Source organism: Furipterus horrens, unplaced genomic scaffold (genome assembly GCF_987537825.1).
Source record: "Furipterus horrens unplaced genomic scaffold, mFurHor1.1.pri manual_scaffold_11, whole genome shotgun sequence".
NCBI classification, from domain to species: domain Eukaryota; kingdom Metazoa; phylum Chordata; class Mammalia; order Chiroptera; family Furipteridae; genus Furipterus; species Furipterus horrens.
In genome coordinates, this window is record NW_028327181.1 from 92,965,897 (window position 1) to 92,981,846 (window position 15,950).

At 38.5% G+C, this 15,950-nt stretch overlaps 1 protein-coding gene and 1 pseudogene across 1 annotated transcript in view; both read right to left on the reverse strand.

Annotated features, from left to right (window-relative positions):
* Window positions 1–4,812, reverse strand: part of ABCA6 (ATP binding cassette subfamily A member 6) — a 49,167-nt gene extending 44,355 nt beyond the window's left edge. Inside the window, exons 1-4 of the mRNA XM_090257309.1 lie at window positions 4,717–4,812; window positions 3,182–3,377; window positions 2,053–2,214; window positions 146–249 (exon numbers count right to left, since the gene is read on the reverse strand). Of these exons, the coding sequence (XP_090113435.1) occupies window positions 146–249; window positions 2,053–2,214; window positions 3,182–3,377; window positions 4,717–4,812 (558 nt within the window). The remainder of the gene's footprint in view (window positions 1–145; window positions 250–2,052; window positions 2,215–3,181; window positions 3,378–4,716) is intronic.
* Window positions 4,813–14,042: 9,230 nt separating this feature from the next.
* On the reverse strand, window positions 14,043–14,692 carry LOC149998872 (SKA complex subunit 1 pseudogene; annotated as a pseudogene).
* Window positions 14,693–15,950: the final 1,258 nt, after the last annotated feature.

Sequence of the window (15,950 nt, forward strand, 5' to 3'; positions counted from 1 at the left end):
TCCTTTGCCTAAATCTCATTCCAGCATTTGCGTACCTGCTTCATTATGTAACCATGTGAAAACCTGAGTATATATCACCTTTCATCAAAATCTTGATGCTTCTGGAATTAGTTTACATTACAGTATTTATTAGAACTTGTCTTACTTCGATAATAGCAGCATTAATTGCACTTTGTAAAGTCACAAATCCTGAATGCCAGTATTTGGTCAGTGAACATGATGAGTAATACGGTGTCTTCCAGCAATGAGCTGTAAAACACAAAGAAGGGCAGAATCAACATTATGGGGTGAAGGCATGTCTGAGAAGAAGAAACAGGAATCCAAGAGAAAACAATCTAGAGAGGGCCGTGCCAGTTACGATCTTTTTTTTTTTAATTTTTTTTATGGAAAGGCTCACACCTACACAAGGTGGAGTGAATGGTGTGTACCTGTCACCCAGCTTCAACAATGATTGTTTGGCCGGTCTCTGTTTGTCTCTTCCTCCCTCATGACCCATCCCACACACACATACACCTTCCACAGCTGAGTTATTTTAAATCAAATCCAAGAGTCAGGACATTTTATCCATAAACACAAAACATTTATATCTTTAAGAGATACCTCCAAGAGATAAGACCTCTTTTTGTTTTTAACATACCTGCCCTCACCAGCACTAAAAAACATGAACAATTCCTTAACGTCATCAAAAACACAGTCAGTGTTCAAGTTTTCCTCTTTATCTCTTAAATGTCTGTTTACAAATGATTTATTATAGTCTAGATTCAAATCAAGTTTAGCACGTGGTTACTGCCTTTTAATCTTTAATCACATAGAAAAAAAAAGAAGCAAATGAAAGTTCTTAATAAGGCAACTCTATTCACGGAGACCATAGCATGCATAGGGAGGCTTAGAAAATACAAATAAATAAATAAATAAATAAATAAATAAATAAATAAATAAATAAATAAATAGAAGCTACTGAACGCCTTGCTATGCTTGAAAATGCTAAACGCACTCCAGTTCTAGAAAGTCTTTTGTGCTCAAACGCTCTCCCTCCAGGGGACTTCAGGGCTCACTCCTTTCCTCCATCCTAGCAGGCTCTATTTGGTTCACTTCAATCCTCCAGGCCAGGAAAAATGTGGAATGGGAAAGAAAGCCAATTCTATTAGTCACTTCTATTCTGCTTCCTAAGGGGTCCTCAAAACTCTTCACATCCTTCAAAGCTGCCTCCACTCGCGTCTAAGCCCCCATCAGAGCACTGGGCCATGTTCCTGCGTTCCCCCTGACTCCTCTGCAATCCATTCTCAAGGCTATATCCAGACTGTTACCTTAGGCTCGGAAAGGTGATCATGCCTCTGCCCTGATTCAAGTGCCTGCATGGCTCTCTGCTGCCCTCGGATTAAAGGACGTCGCAGGCGCCAGCCCTGGAGTGCGTTCAGCCCCGTTCTCCTATTATATTCCTTTTCGTGTTCTTCGTTCCGGCGGACCGCTCTTCTTCCATGCATATCAATAGATCCTTTTTCCCCTCGGGGCCTTCAGGCTTGCCCTTCTGTGGGAAACGAGGTGCCCCTAGCACCTCACACACGCTCTTCCTTCTGACATGAGTTAAAACAACACTTCCCCAGATAGCACTTCTCTATTCCCATGCATATTAGGAACTCCAAGTCTAAGTCCCTTCTAGGACCTTCCCTTCCCTTGCGCTTATCATTAATAAATCTGCTCAATGTATGTCTGTGCTGCTAGACTGGGAGCTATCCCTCTTGACCTCCCTCCGCGTCCTTTGCAGCGTATGCCTGTGGGTTAGCATGCTTTTCAAGGCCAAGAAAAACGTGGAACACCTAATAGACCCTCAGTCTGTATACATATATATATATATATGTTGGATAACTCTATGATATTTTGATCATCATCCTCTAGCTGGATAATATGATTGACCTTGGAAGAAATTTAGCAGTAAAACCAGCTTTAAAGTTTTTCAAGTGCCGCTGAAAGCAACTCTGTTGACCATCCCAACCTGTTCCTTATGTTAAAAACATAAAAAATTCCATGATGACATTTTATATGGAAAATCACCTGAGAAATGGTCTTCTTTCAAAAATGGAACATCGTATCCCTGAAAAAATTTTAACTTGTAAAATAAAGTGTCGCTGAAGATGATTCCCACTGTGTCTATGATATTCTCTAGAAGCACTTTATCCACAGATTTTTGATTTGGTACCCCCATGACTGTAGTGCCTGTGAATTACAAAGTAAAAGTAGATACAGAAGATTGTTAGAATTTCACCGGAACAGAATGTGATATCCAACTGTGTCATCATACATTTTTCATTAGAATTAAAATAAAATCTTTTTTTTTCTGTAAATAAAACTTATTCCAAAAGGCAAGGGGGACATTTTTATTTTAATGTTTTAGGTTCTAGAATCAAAGGATATGCATGAGCATTAAATGCTTTCTTTTAATAATGTCTTAGAGCAAGTTTAGGTACATAAAAGGTTATGATAGAATAAGTATGTGTAAGATAATTGGCATGCTTAAGAAATCAAAGATACTGAACAAAAAACATCTCATATGATCTTTGCCTTATGCAGGGACCAAGAGCACAAAGTGACTCTATAACAGTCAGCAATTTTAGTTATTAAGAATTGAGGATTAAAAAGCAGGTAGCCAGACTGTATCCATGAATGAAATACAGATTTTGGTTATCTCAGTTATATGGTGACCTCAGTTAGAATGAAGGCCTTTAGAGATGTTTACAAATTACACCAAGCATGGATTATCTTTAGATTATTCATTCTTACTTTTCATAGTTTTGAAATTATTGTTTAGTATAACCATGACCTCATTTTTTAAATTTAGATTTATTTTTCTGAGTTATAAATCATAATTGTTGTACTTCTGTGTTAAGAACATGCATATTCACAAACAGCATATTCTTCCTACATGCAAATCTGGAATTATAAATCTATTGTTTTAAATTTTAATAGAAATGTAGGCCTCCCTAAATTGGACCCCCATCAAGCTGAAAAGGGGTTTAATAGGCTAATTGATGTCAGAGAAAGAAAAAAACTAACCAAATTTGTATGCTATTTTAACACCTAAATAATTAGCATAATGGGTCATAACTTCACATTAACTATATACACATCTTATCAAAAATATATAAAACAATATCAGTAATTCTTTTGTCATTAGGACACTTACCTTTGAAAAGGCGGGCTGTTTCATTCATTATCCGCTCGGTTATATTAGAGACTGGTGTATACACAAGTAAATGAGAGCCATTAACACGATCAGCCCTTCCCAGGTCCTCAGGGGGCATTTCGGGAACTTGGTTATTTCTTTTTAAATGTGAATAAAAGCCGAGATACAGTCCTAGAAGCATGGGGAACGCCCATTCCTATAACACAGAGGGGGAAAAAAGACAAATTTAGATTACAGTCCTTTATTTTTTTATTTTTATTTTTATTTTGGAAAGAACAATATTTAACTTAGTCATTTTTGTTTACAACTGAAACCTGACACCAAAGAAAGAAAGACAAATTCCAATTTTGCCATGATGTGGGCTACTCTTTGCTCTCCTTCGGAACAAAAGGAACCCAGTGGAAGACATACACTGAGAGAGTTGCCACACGTCATTCTCCAATGTGAGAACCATACTTTTTCATTAAATCGGGAACTAAGGTAGAAGTCATCGGATAAACAGGATGATAATCTCTGTATGCATGAGCATCTGCTTCTAAAGCCTATGAGACACCACTGATCCCAGATAAGAGTTCATGGTGGCAAATAACAATATTCTTGTCAGGTGTCGTATCCTTATGTTGGAAATCAAAGAAAAATGGAAAAGATCTGAATGGTAGAGACTGTCTAGTGTTTCACCAACATCAGTAATCTTTTCCTGCGTGGCACAATGCTAGACTACTTGCCCGGCCTCTGGAAATTAAGTGGGACCGAGTGGTGGAATTCTGGCCAATGGAGTGTGGGCAGAAGTGATACAGGCCACTTTCAGGCCTCGCTCATGGGACACAACCTTCTCTAGTCTCCCTGTTTGCCCTCTACCTCCTGATCTTCTGAATGGATGCAGGGGGTCCCGTCAAGGTCCCCAGGGCCCAGGAAGAGGGCACAACCCCTCGATGAAGAAGTCTGGGTCCCTGAATGACTGACTGTGTGAAGATTGCTTCACCTACCCAGCCCACTTAACTTCTACTGCCAACCTTAGTTAGGCTGTAATTAAAGTGAAAATAATAAGCCTTCGTTCTGTGAAGCCACTGAAATTTGGGGCTGCTACCTACAGACAGCCCACCTATCTAATTCAAACTGACAAACAATGGTGCTACTTGGTCGTAATTCTTAGAAATAGTCTCTGTAGATAATCCCTGGCCTTGAAAAGAAGGCCCTAATGTTGAAATTCTTTGATTTCTGCTAGATACTACTTTTATTATTTCTTGACTCTAAATGTATTACATGCAAATTATAAAAGCTTTCATAGTTGTTGCAATTTATCATGTAAATTTCCACTTAATCTCATTTTTTAAAAAATGAGTGAATACTTTAATATTTACAATTTTACATTGCTTTTTTTAGAACTGCTGTGAGTCTGTCAATTCAACAAGTATAACTAGACAACCTCAAAATCCATAAATCTAATCTGTTACTTAAAATGCGAAGTAAGATAATCATTAGGAAATGAAATACAATAATGCTAACTGCAGAAAGGGAAAAACTTTCAAACATACCATTATGATCTCTCTTTTCATCCTCCATTTCTTAAGAAGATTTTTGCATAGAAGTGCTTGAGTTTGTCGATATATACTTTTCTGTATTCTATGCATTTAGCCTGTTTGTTACATGAACAAGGAGAAAGTAAACATGGTGGAACATAAACTAGGAAAAAAAAGGTGTAATGAGAAAGACCTTGATCATATCTGGGGGGGAAATATGTCCTACCTTTAAGAACCAAAAAGAAAATGGATTTAAAATATCTCAATAACTCATGATTGTAAAAGTTTACATGAAATATACTCACTGTAAGCTACTTGGTGGGTAACGCTGGGGGGCTGGGAAGTGACTATTATCACAATTTTACAATAACAAAATATTGCAATGGAGAAGATTATCATTAGATTTCAGAATCTGTAAGATACTTCACACTTTGACCTTTCATGACAGAAATTCAACTATATGAACAGAGTACCTGAATTTTATCTCATCTGATTATTTCTTATTCTTTGTCTTTAAATATAAATCCCAGAATTTACATCAAAGTAACACCAAACTTCTGATTACTTAAATTCATCTGAATAATTAATTATGTCAATTAAATATAACCCTAATAAAGTATTTTCTTGTATTGACCTTTCACCTTTACTTGAACTACTTTAATGAAAAGAATTGGGCCATGGGATAATAATCCAAAGTCAAACTACTTGAAACTTGATTTTGATACACAGGAAGAATAAGGCAATTTATCTCAAGTTTCTGAATTCAGAAGTCCCTTAAGAACTGAGGAAGCAAAGTACAAAGTCAGTTTAAAAGAAAAAGAAAGAAAAGAAAAAAATCACAAGGGAAAGTAATTTTTGCTCAAATGTTGGCTAGTAAACCAACAGAGATAACTTTTTCCAGTTTTTGAAACCCCAAGATTAAATTATTTTAGATTTGTATATCAAAAAAATTCAGACAATTCTTCCTCAACTAGCACAGAAGTAAAGTTTCCTATTTTCCTATATACACTTGTATCTATACAGTAAGTTTGGCTGGAAAAAATAGAAAAATTTTGCCATTAGGTCTTCAGTATAAAACAGAAGTCCTTAGAGACATCTGAAAACTAGATCGCTTTCAGCAGTGCCCACCCACATATTGGCAAAGCACAACAAAACCGAGCTGTACTTACTGTCAGAAAAAATCAGAAAAAGGACTCTGGAATCACTTTCAAAGCACTGTTCCTGTTTTCCTTTATTGCCTCTTCTTCATTTATTCCTTCAGCGGATGCCCACTGCCAACAGTCCTTAGCCCAGGCCGGTTGCTGAAAAGGGGTGTAGTCAGACCAAGCCGAACGCGATGAACTTGTTTTGTTTTCTGCCTTTCCTTCCCTAAGCCAATTATTCTGCAGGGAAATGACTGGGCCGTGGTTGGTTGGGAATAAAACAAACCCTGTGTTTGTACACTTGGCCTTTCAACTCCAGGGATAAGGGGGACAATGGTAAACAAGGAAAATGCAGCTAGCCCTTCCAGACATGATGAATAAAGATGGGGGACAGGACAATAAATGGGGAAAAACAATAGCTAAGCAAAGTACTTAAATTTGTATGAGGAACCTTCAGCTATCTTTTCACTCCTGATGCCTAAACACAACTGCCAGTGATATATTTGACTAATTATATATATATATATATATACACATATATATATATACACACATATATATACATATATATTTATATATATGGTTTTACTTTATTTATTTATGTTTTAAAAGATTTTATTGGTGTTCAATTACAGTCATCCCAATTTTTTCTCTGTCGCTCTCCTCTGCCCCACACCCTACCCCTCTCCCAGTCAATTCCCACCCTGTTGTCCATGTTATATTTGACTAATTTAGATGAAACAGGCAGAATGTGCTGGAGCTGAACTTTTGGGGTTTTTTTTGCCTAATAAAGCTAAGCAATTTATAGTCTGCCTTGAAGAAATACTTACGTTGGATAAATGAAGAACAATAAACAAATTCCTTTTTCCCATTCTGTTCATAGTGGATGCAGAATTTCTTAAGGCAACTGAACAAAATAAAAGTGGATTGCTAAGGACTAAAAGACATATAAAAAGAAAGAGTTTTTTTGCATGACAACCAGGCAAAAAATCTGAAATTTATTCAGCTGTCTTTGCATAGTTTATCTCTCCCTGTAAAGAGTTTTTAAACTCTTCCTGACCCGCCAAAGTAAAGGGCAAAACAGGAAACCAAAGTCCATGAATTGGGAAATCTCAAATATTTGACATGGCTCCTGATCTACAGATGTTAATAATCATAAAACTGAGAGATGTTCTGAAGAAAAGGGAGATAATTTTTTTTAAATTTAAAGCCATGATATTATGCAGATACATTTCTCTCATTGGTTATTAGTTCCATTTTTTAAAAATAGTCAACAGTGAACTATTACATGTCTTTTACATTTAAACATGGCAAAAACAAAGATAATAAAGATGCTCTAAAGGTCTTGTCGTTGTGGGGAGAGTAGAAGGCCATAAACACTGTTAAAGTTTTGTATCAGTAACAGGTCAAGGCTCCAAACGAAAATACTAAGTTTCTTTTAAATCATCTGAAATATTTTTTCAGGTTTTTATTAATTTTGTTATCTTATTGTTGTTTTAGACCCTATATATACTCTATTTTAAAAATCACTTTCCAGCTCTGCCTTTCTTACAATGCATTACAATTCACAACTATGATTTCAATAATTATTTAGATTAAGTACTAGGTTCACTTTTATCAGTGATTTGTTTTATGTATGCTTTGTGTTCCTCTTTCTTGGCTTATTTACTTTGATTCATTTTTGTTTGGGGGGGGCCATTTTTCACATTTAATCTTGAAGATTACCCCATAAATCTGACCTAATTTGTTAAAGATGTGCCCAGTCACCATCTAGAAACACATTGCAACGGTAGGTAAATGTACCTAAAATAGATGTTGAGATATATAACCAAACTGTAAAAGAAGAGAAGAAAAAGAGAGAGGGAAGAGAATAAGAATCCACAAAAGAAACACAGAGAAAGAAATGTACGCACCCAGGTGTTAAAACTGAGAAGGACGTTAAAGCTGGAACTATGAGTCCTAGGTCAGAAACCCAGCAGCCCAAAGAGCTGTTTCTAGATCCCTGTGACCTGAACTTGGTGCTTGATAGATTCTGAAGCTGCACTTCCTATTTCTGCTTGAATCCAGAAGCTTCACAGAACTGTTCAGCTGTAGAAATAGAGACTAGAAAAACTTGACTTACTACCCCAGTGAAAAGTAAGAATGTGTTATTGGGTTGGCCAAAAAGTCCGTTTAGTTTTTTTCCATAAAATAAAAGACATTTTTCATTTTCACCAGTAACTTTATTGATTTGGATATTTTGAGTGTGTCAGCTCTCTCCCACTATTGGCTTCTAAACATCTTCCAATGCATAAGGCAGCCCCACAGCAAAGAATTATTCGGCCAAAATGTCAATAGTAGCAAGAAACTCCGCAAACCACGTCTGACATGTTCAGTCAGTCATAGCACCTTCTCCATATACTGCACAAGCCTTTTTTGTGTTTCAGTTGTGTTTTTACCTTTCTTGAAATAATATAGCAAAATATGCCAAAAATGTTGCTTCTATTCTTCTATCTTCGATACTAAAATGTCTGCATAAAATTTCACCCATCTTGATACGCTGTCACAATACAATGTAAGAGAATTGTTTAGAATGAAGTTAAAGACAACTAAGTGCTACTGGAACCATCTGATGGAAAGAAAGAGAACCGATGTTTTGGCCAACCCACTGTTTGCCAATCTCGGTGTTAAACATATATACATCCTCCATAGAAAATGTAGCATATGTCAGATACAGGACACAAAAGCAGGATCTGAATGTATTCTCCCTGCTTAGCAACGTGTTTAAGAACAACATCATAGGAGTTAACGTATGTACTCTGGAGCCAAACTTTGGTTCAAATTCTGCGTCTGCCACAGATCTGTAACCTTGTACCATCTATGTAATTTTTTCCCCTCAAATTTTCATCTATTAAAATGGAGATAATAGCCTTGGCCAGTGTGGCTCAGTTGGTTGGAGCATCATCCCGTCACCGAAAGGTTGTCGGTTCAATCCCTGGTCCGGAGGAAACCAATTGATGTTTCTCTCTCACATCAATGTTTCTCTCTTCCTTCTTCTCTCCCTTTCTCTCTCTCTAAAAGAAATGGAAAAATGTCCTCAGGTGAGGATTAAAAAATGGAGATAATAACTGTATATATGTATGGTTATTTGGAGGATTAAATTCACTAATATAAGGAAAGTTCACAGAACAATGTCTGTAAAATTGGAAAAGCTCAAAAAACTACCTGTTGTTACTGATCCTCTTCCCCCTCCCCTTATACTACTACCCTGGAGCCCTACAGAGAAGACAAAAGTGAATCTATCGAGATATGTCAACAACATAAGCCACAAATACATATATTCCTCCTAGCAACTATAATAGAAAAAGTCCCCTGTGAAAGTGAATCAGCGGACCAAAATAATGGATCTATTACCAACCTCAAGAACTAAATAATAAAAATAAAAAGAACTAAATAATAATAAATATTATGACAAAGACTATAAAATATATATTTAAAGAAGTAATATAAGATAGTAAAAACAGGAAACAATAAAAAGAAAGACTAATAGGAAAATAACCCATTAGAACTTATAAATATTGATAAGGATTAATAAAAGTTAAGTTTGAAAACTTAGTGGGTAAGTTTTATAGCAGATGAGACATAGTTGAAGAGAAAATTAATAAACCAGAAATACATCTGATGAAATCATATAAAATTTAGTGCAAAGAGAGAACAAGATGAAAAAAATATTTGAGAGGTTAGGCCATGAAAGAATGAGGGTGTCCAGAACATATCTAATAGGCACTTTAATTAAGGAAAATAAATAAAATAAATAAAAATTTTAAAAGAAAAATATATAAGAATATTCCAGAACTGAAAAACATAGGCCTCAGCTTAGGAAAACACAAAAATCCAACAACTACTTTGCAGTAGGCTTTCAAAACCTGAGGTGGGGCGGGGGGCGGGAGGAGAAAGGAGTCAGAGAAATATTTAAAAAACAATAAAATAGTAAAGATAGATTAGTAACTAAGGATGAACACTTAGCCAAAAGACATCATAAAACAATACAATAATGTCCTCAAAGAGCTGAGAAAAAAACGAACTATTGACCTTAAATTCTATACCCAGCTAAATGTACGTGAAATAAAGATATCTCCAGAGAGAATTTACCTGTTCCATAGCCAGGCTGAAGGAATACTAAAGAACGTACTTCATATCACAAACAAAATAATTATCTAAAAGTATCGGACAGAAGGAATTGCATGTCAGAAGGATTTGGTAAATGAGTTGATTGTAAGCAATAATTTGGTGGGAAAGGAAGCAGAACTTCCCATCAACTTACACAGTTTTCAGTTTGTGCTGATGGAATCTTCGGGGTTTCTATGATTTTTGTAGAGTTTAATTACTAGTGAAGAAAAGAGACAGAAAGGTATGGGAGCGGAGAACGTTAGGGGTCTTCACAAGTGTACCATGTCATTGTTTTCCTCGGAGGTTTTTGTGGGGCCCAGTGTTATCTGAATTACTGTCACTAGCTATCCTTCCATTTAAATTAAAAGGTAGCCCTTGTGAGCTATAATCTTAAGATAATGCAGGCTGGTGGGGGAGGCATTTGACAGAGTACGTTCTTGAATAAGGGAGAAGGCATGATGATGGGACCAGCTGCGCAGGTGTGGACGATAGTCTTATACAAGAATGTTGTTCCTTTCTGCTAATAAGAAAGTCAGAGCGTGTGGGTACAGTGAAACCTGGCTGCTTGCCAAGGCTGGGACACCTTATGAAAACATTCACACCTAATTGTCTCCATTTTCACACTCAAGTGGGAAACAAGATCCTCTGCTGACGGTGAGGAGGAAGAGATGTCAGAGTTTGAGAAGCGAGAAGATGTGATAGTTATTTAATCACTTTTCCAATTCAGTGACAGAACGACTAGACTAGGGGGATTTCGTGTAGCTGGCAGGCAGAACGAAGGCTCCACTTGAAGGCAGCGATCATTGAGAAGTGAGATGAGTCATTCTGATCATGTATGTGTATCTTAACCAATGTTCACCTCCCTACCACAGGTTTCACCAAAACTGGGGTTTTGCCAGGCAATGAGGATGAAGGGTGAGAGGGTCAAACGTTGCTGTTTCTGTGACAGAGTGACTACTGGCTGCGGTAAGCCTCTCGCTGAAAAGCTGAGGACTCCTGAGGAAAGACAGTAGATGACTCTTCTTTCTTGCCAGCCTCATTTCGGCCCATTGGCTCCCAAGTTACGCTTCTAAGCACATGACAGAGAGCTGACTCATTGTGTCCAGAGAGGTAGTGAACTTCGGGCTTGGCCACCCAATATGATATCGAGGCTTTATTGAGGTCAAACAAAATCTATGGTCATGGTTCAGTTTCCGAATAAAGAACCTCTCCAAGCCAACTAGAACTTGGCAGTTTGGCAGCATGTTAGAGCAAACCGCAAGTTTTCTGGAATTTTAGCTGCAGCAGTAATTTTAGCCATCCGTCCCTTCGTTTGCATGTTTTTCTCTTACAAGCTTTACAGTTTTCCTTATGTGCTTTATGAAGAACGTGAACAGAAACCCACAGGTGGCCGGAGGGATTAGGACCAACTACCAGGGTTTTATGAGTATTATCCTAGAACAGAATCTCAGCACCAAGAGTTTGCAGACCTCTCCCCAGAGCTACAGCAGCTGCCAGCATCTCGGGACCTACCCGAAGCATCCGTCTGGGATGGGCACTGCTCTGGCTCCAATCTTTGTTATCCTAGTGTGCAGTCACATGCTGTGGCTACAGGTGCCAGAGCCCCACTCCTGTGAGCCTGAAACGAGGCGATGAAGCTGTTCCCAGAAAAGAGGAAATGGTCGTGAGCTCAGTAAACACTTCCAAATGTGACTAACATAGAATTTTAAATGGTATTTTTAGAATCTTCTCTGTTTCTGGAATCAATTGTGTTCATTCTCCAGAGAACTTTGCTGATTGTGCTACTTAGGTTCACCCTTTCTGTGTAGTCTAATTCTCCTCATCTGGCCAAAGATATTTTTTATTAATGACTCATAGTATAGAGGTTGAGACTGACCCACATGGTGTTTGGTTGTAAACACTCTTGGCAGCTGATTTAGGTCAAGTTTTCCCCCCAGTGCCCATAATGTACTGTGTGACCATCACAGTGATCTCACAGGCCGCAGGGGCTGGTGAGACTTTTTCTCCACTTCAGAAATACACCTGCCAAGCTAACAGCACAGATAGAAACATGCCAGACAGTCTCTCCCTGAGGAAGAGACACGTGGCTAAGCTCCCACAGCCCAAGCACCCATTTTCTATGATCACTCCCAGCCCGCTCAGAGAAGGAAAACTCTGACTCCAAAAAACCTCCGCTGCCTTGCGGCATACCTCTTCAGGGGAAAGGCTAAGGGAGTAAACCCCGACAGAAAATCCGGAGCCGGAGTCCCTAAGGCGGTTTGACGTTGTAGTCAACACCGGCAACTCCTGCGGCGCACCTGAAGCCAAGCTGTATCGACTCCGTCTTTCCCTTGGACCCTTCAGCTGCGAAGAGAGGGGGGGTCTGCTGCATGGGCAACAGCAGACCCTCCATATCACCCTGCCCAGGCTCTGTAGCTTCAGCTTCACTGGAGAGGACACTCCAGCGTCATCGCAAGATGTCGATTCAACACGGGAGGAGACAGATACCATGTCACTCCCGAGTCGGACTGCACAGCCATTCTCGGCGGTGCAGATAGACTCTTAAGAAGCTACACCATCGTCTCTCGAGACGGACGGCTGCCGACGACGACAACGACTCCCAGCCCGCTTACACGTTATCATCTTTTTCATCCAGGTCTACTTTTATTACAATTTCATTACAGGCTGATGTTTACAGGATGGGCGAGTTCTTCCTGAATGACTTCTGGGATAGCTGATTAGCCAGATGGATAATGACCAAACCCACGAAGTCTGCCTGTAGACTGAAATGCCACTGATGGAATTTAGGCTCTGATATTTTAAACTTTATTTTCATTGCTAACACTACTACAGATGGCCCCGTTTTCCTCCACTTTGCCCACCTCCACCGAGCTCCTGGCCCCCATTCCCTCTGGCCATCATCACACAGTTATCTGTCTATGGGTTGTGCACATACGTTCTTTGACTAATGCCTTCGCCTTCTTTCATTCAATCCCACTTCCCCCTTTCCTCTGACAGCTGTCAGTCTGTCCCATGTGTCCAAGCCTCTGTTTCTATTTTGTTTGTCAGTTTATTTCATTCATTAGTTTCCACATGTAAGTGAGAACATATGGTATTTGTTTTCCTCTGACTGGCTTATTTCACTTCGCATAATACTCTCTAGGTCCAGCCATACTGTGGCAAAGGTAAGGTTTCCTTCTTTTTTATGGCTGTGTAGTATTCCATTGTGTAAATGTACCACAGTTCTTTTATCCACTAATCTATTAATGGGTACTTGAGGACACAAATGGCCAACAGACGTATGAAAAAACACTCAACATCACTAGGCATCAGAGAGATGCAAATTAAAACCACAATGAGGTATCGCCTCACACCTGTCAGAATGGCCATCATCAATAAATCAACAAACAAGTGCTGGTGAGGATGCGGAGAAAAGGGAACTCTCATGAACTGTCAGTAGGAATGTACATTGGTGCATTCACTGGGAAACAGTATGCAGTTTCCTTAAAAAATTAAAAATGAAACTGCCTTTTGAGCCAGTGATCCCACTGCTGGGATTATACCCTAAGATACCAAAACACCCATTCAAAAGAATGTATGCACTCCTACGTTAGTAGCAGCATTATCTACCATAGCCAAGATCTGGACACTAATGATTTATAATTCCAAAGAGTCTGTGTATTATTAACGTTATCTTTTTTTACCTTCTTTGTCCATTAGCACATATGTACCCCTCTTACTGGTGTCTGCAGCATTGTCCACTACACACAAGAACTGGACATGAACATTTTTTTATTTACATCATGTTCTAAGCACAGAGGTACATATGGTAGGTGGTTAACTATTTGCTGAAGTTAACTTTATAGTATATATGCTTTATCAAAAAAGTTCTCTGTTTGAAAGAAAGAAGAAAATGGAAAAGCTAATGAAGTTACATATCTCTCTATATGGAAATTCTAGGTGTACCCTCTAACCAAATCTTACTGTTGGTGGTTCAAAAGCTCACAAGAGCTATAGGTTGTAACCTAATAGGTAAGTTCTCCCCCTTAGATCTCTGAGAGCCTCAAGCTATCAGAGAAACCTCTTGTCAACTCTCAAAGCTGAACTTTTTAATCTCAGCTTCTACTATAAAATAATGACTTTTGCTATCCTCTATTTCTTCACTGATAAATCTGTGATAGAGATTCCTGGCCACAGAACTTGTAGACTTTTTGGTTGATAAAGGACCTTATGTTTACTAACTACTGCCTTACTGATTAATAACATCATTACTGTGACAACAGTGTAAGTGAGATTTCACACATGCAGGCATATCATGTGTCTCATTAGTAGTTATAAATGGCATTTCTTAAATATTTCTTTGTGGGTTCGGGTTCCTCAAATTTGACTGGTTCCTCAGGATCAAAATCTGATCTCCAAATATGGCTCTAAGATATGGTTACTTGAGGCAAATGGGAGGACTGGTTTCTTAAGATGTTCCAAATCTTTATAATCTTTTTGGAGAGATTCACAGTTTCTGAGTAAATTGTCAGTTGGTTCTTGATACTGAATCCCCAACCCAAATTTATTTAGAAGTTCATTGACTAAAACGATCTCAGCTATTTTATTTAAGATAGTCTTTAAGGTAGGTTCTTGGTCATAGTTTCTTAATGAGCTTTTAAAATATTACCAAGCATTTCATTAATATGTGAGCATAACTGTTCCAAATCTGAGGAGGCCATTCTTTATTTTTCTCATGCCAGCTATATTTCTTTTTCTTTTCTACTCTATTTTTTGATGGGGGGAGAGTAAGCTAATCGCTCTCTTTGCTTTTCTCGCTGCCAGATGAGACATTTCAAGATTCCTCAGAAACAAAGTTCCTCTTTACTTAAGTTGCTACCACAGCCAGGGGATAGCTTTAGCTGAGTATCCAAAGTCCTCCCTGGTACTTCTGTTCATCCACATGATCCTCGCGCTGGCTCTAAGAGGGGAGAAATAAAATCAAGTGGTAGAACCTGGTAGAATGAGCATCTACCTGAGCACTCTTTGCCTCAGCCCACCTTCTCTCCCGTCCATTCAGCGATAGGGCAGGTGTTCATTGAGCGTGATCAGGCTTGCAGGACGCCCCCAACAGGGCAGGATGACAGAATAGGTGTCTTCAGACTCCACGTCACCTTCCTCTGGTCACATTGCTCTCAGAGAGATGCATGCTGGCTCCTGGCACCTTTCTGTAGTTTAGTAAATAATTGTTTGGGGGTACTAACAAAGCTATTTAGGGGTTATAAGAGTCTGAGATATTTCTTTGTTCCATTTCTGACATCATTTGGGGACATTTTTATTTGTTTTGCTCATTTTGGTAGATAAGTGAGAGCATTGTGGAAATCCACTTCCCTTGTCATCGCTGCTAGCAGTCTAATTCCTTCCTTCCTTGAGAGATTTGTCTCAGAGGAGCCGCCTGTCATAAAGTCAGGGAATGAGCTGGCGAGTACTGGGAAAGCTCCCTGAGGATGCTTCTGTTGGAAGCTCTGACACATACAGAGCCCCTGACCCACACATGGCAGGAACATATTCCAAGTGATCAAGTAGACAAATGTTGAAGATCTACACGCAGCATCCTTAGCTGCAGCGTTGTGTATGGCAGGGAAACTTAGAAAGACCCTACATATCTTTCAATAGATTTTCAACTAAAATGTTTTGGGTACATCCAAACATTGAAATAATGCATGGACATCACAAAAAATGACACATGCAAAATAAACCAGGAAGGTCTGATGTTCGTAGTATGTTGTCAAGGCCATCACAAAACAGTAAGTATAATGCAATCTCGTGTGTGTATATGATGAAAAATGCAGCAGCTAAGTAAGATCATTCTTGTCTATTAAGGACCTGTATAAAATGGTATGATTTTTCAACAGAGAGCTTGTATTTTGTCAGAATTATTTAAAATAATATTTTTTGAAGTTAAATGGATTGGATTCGCCACTTTAACCATTCTAAGTG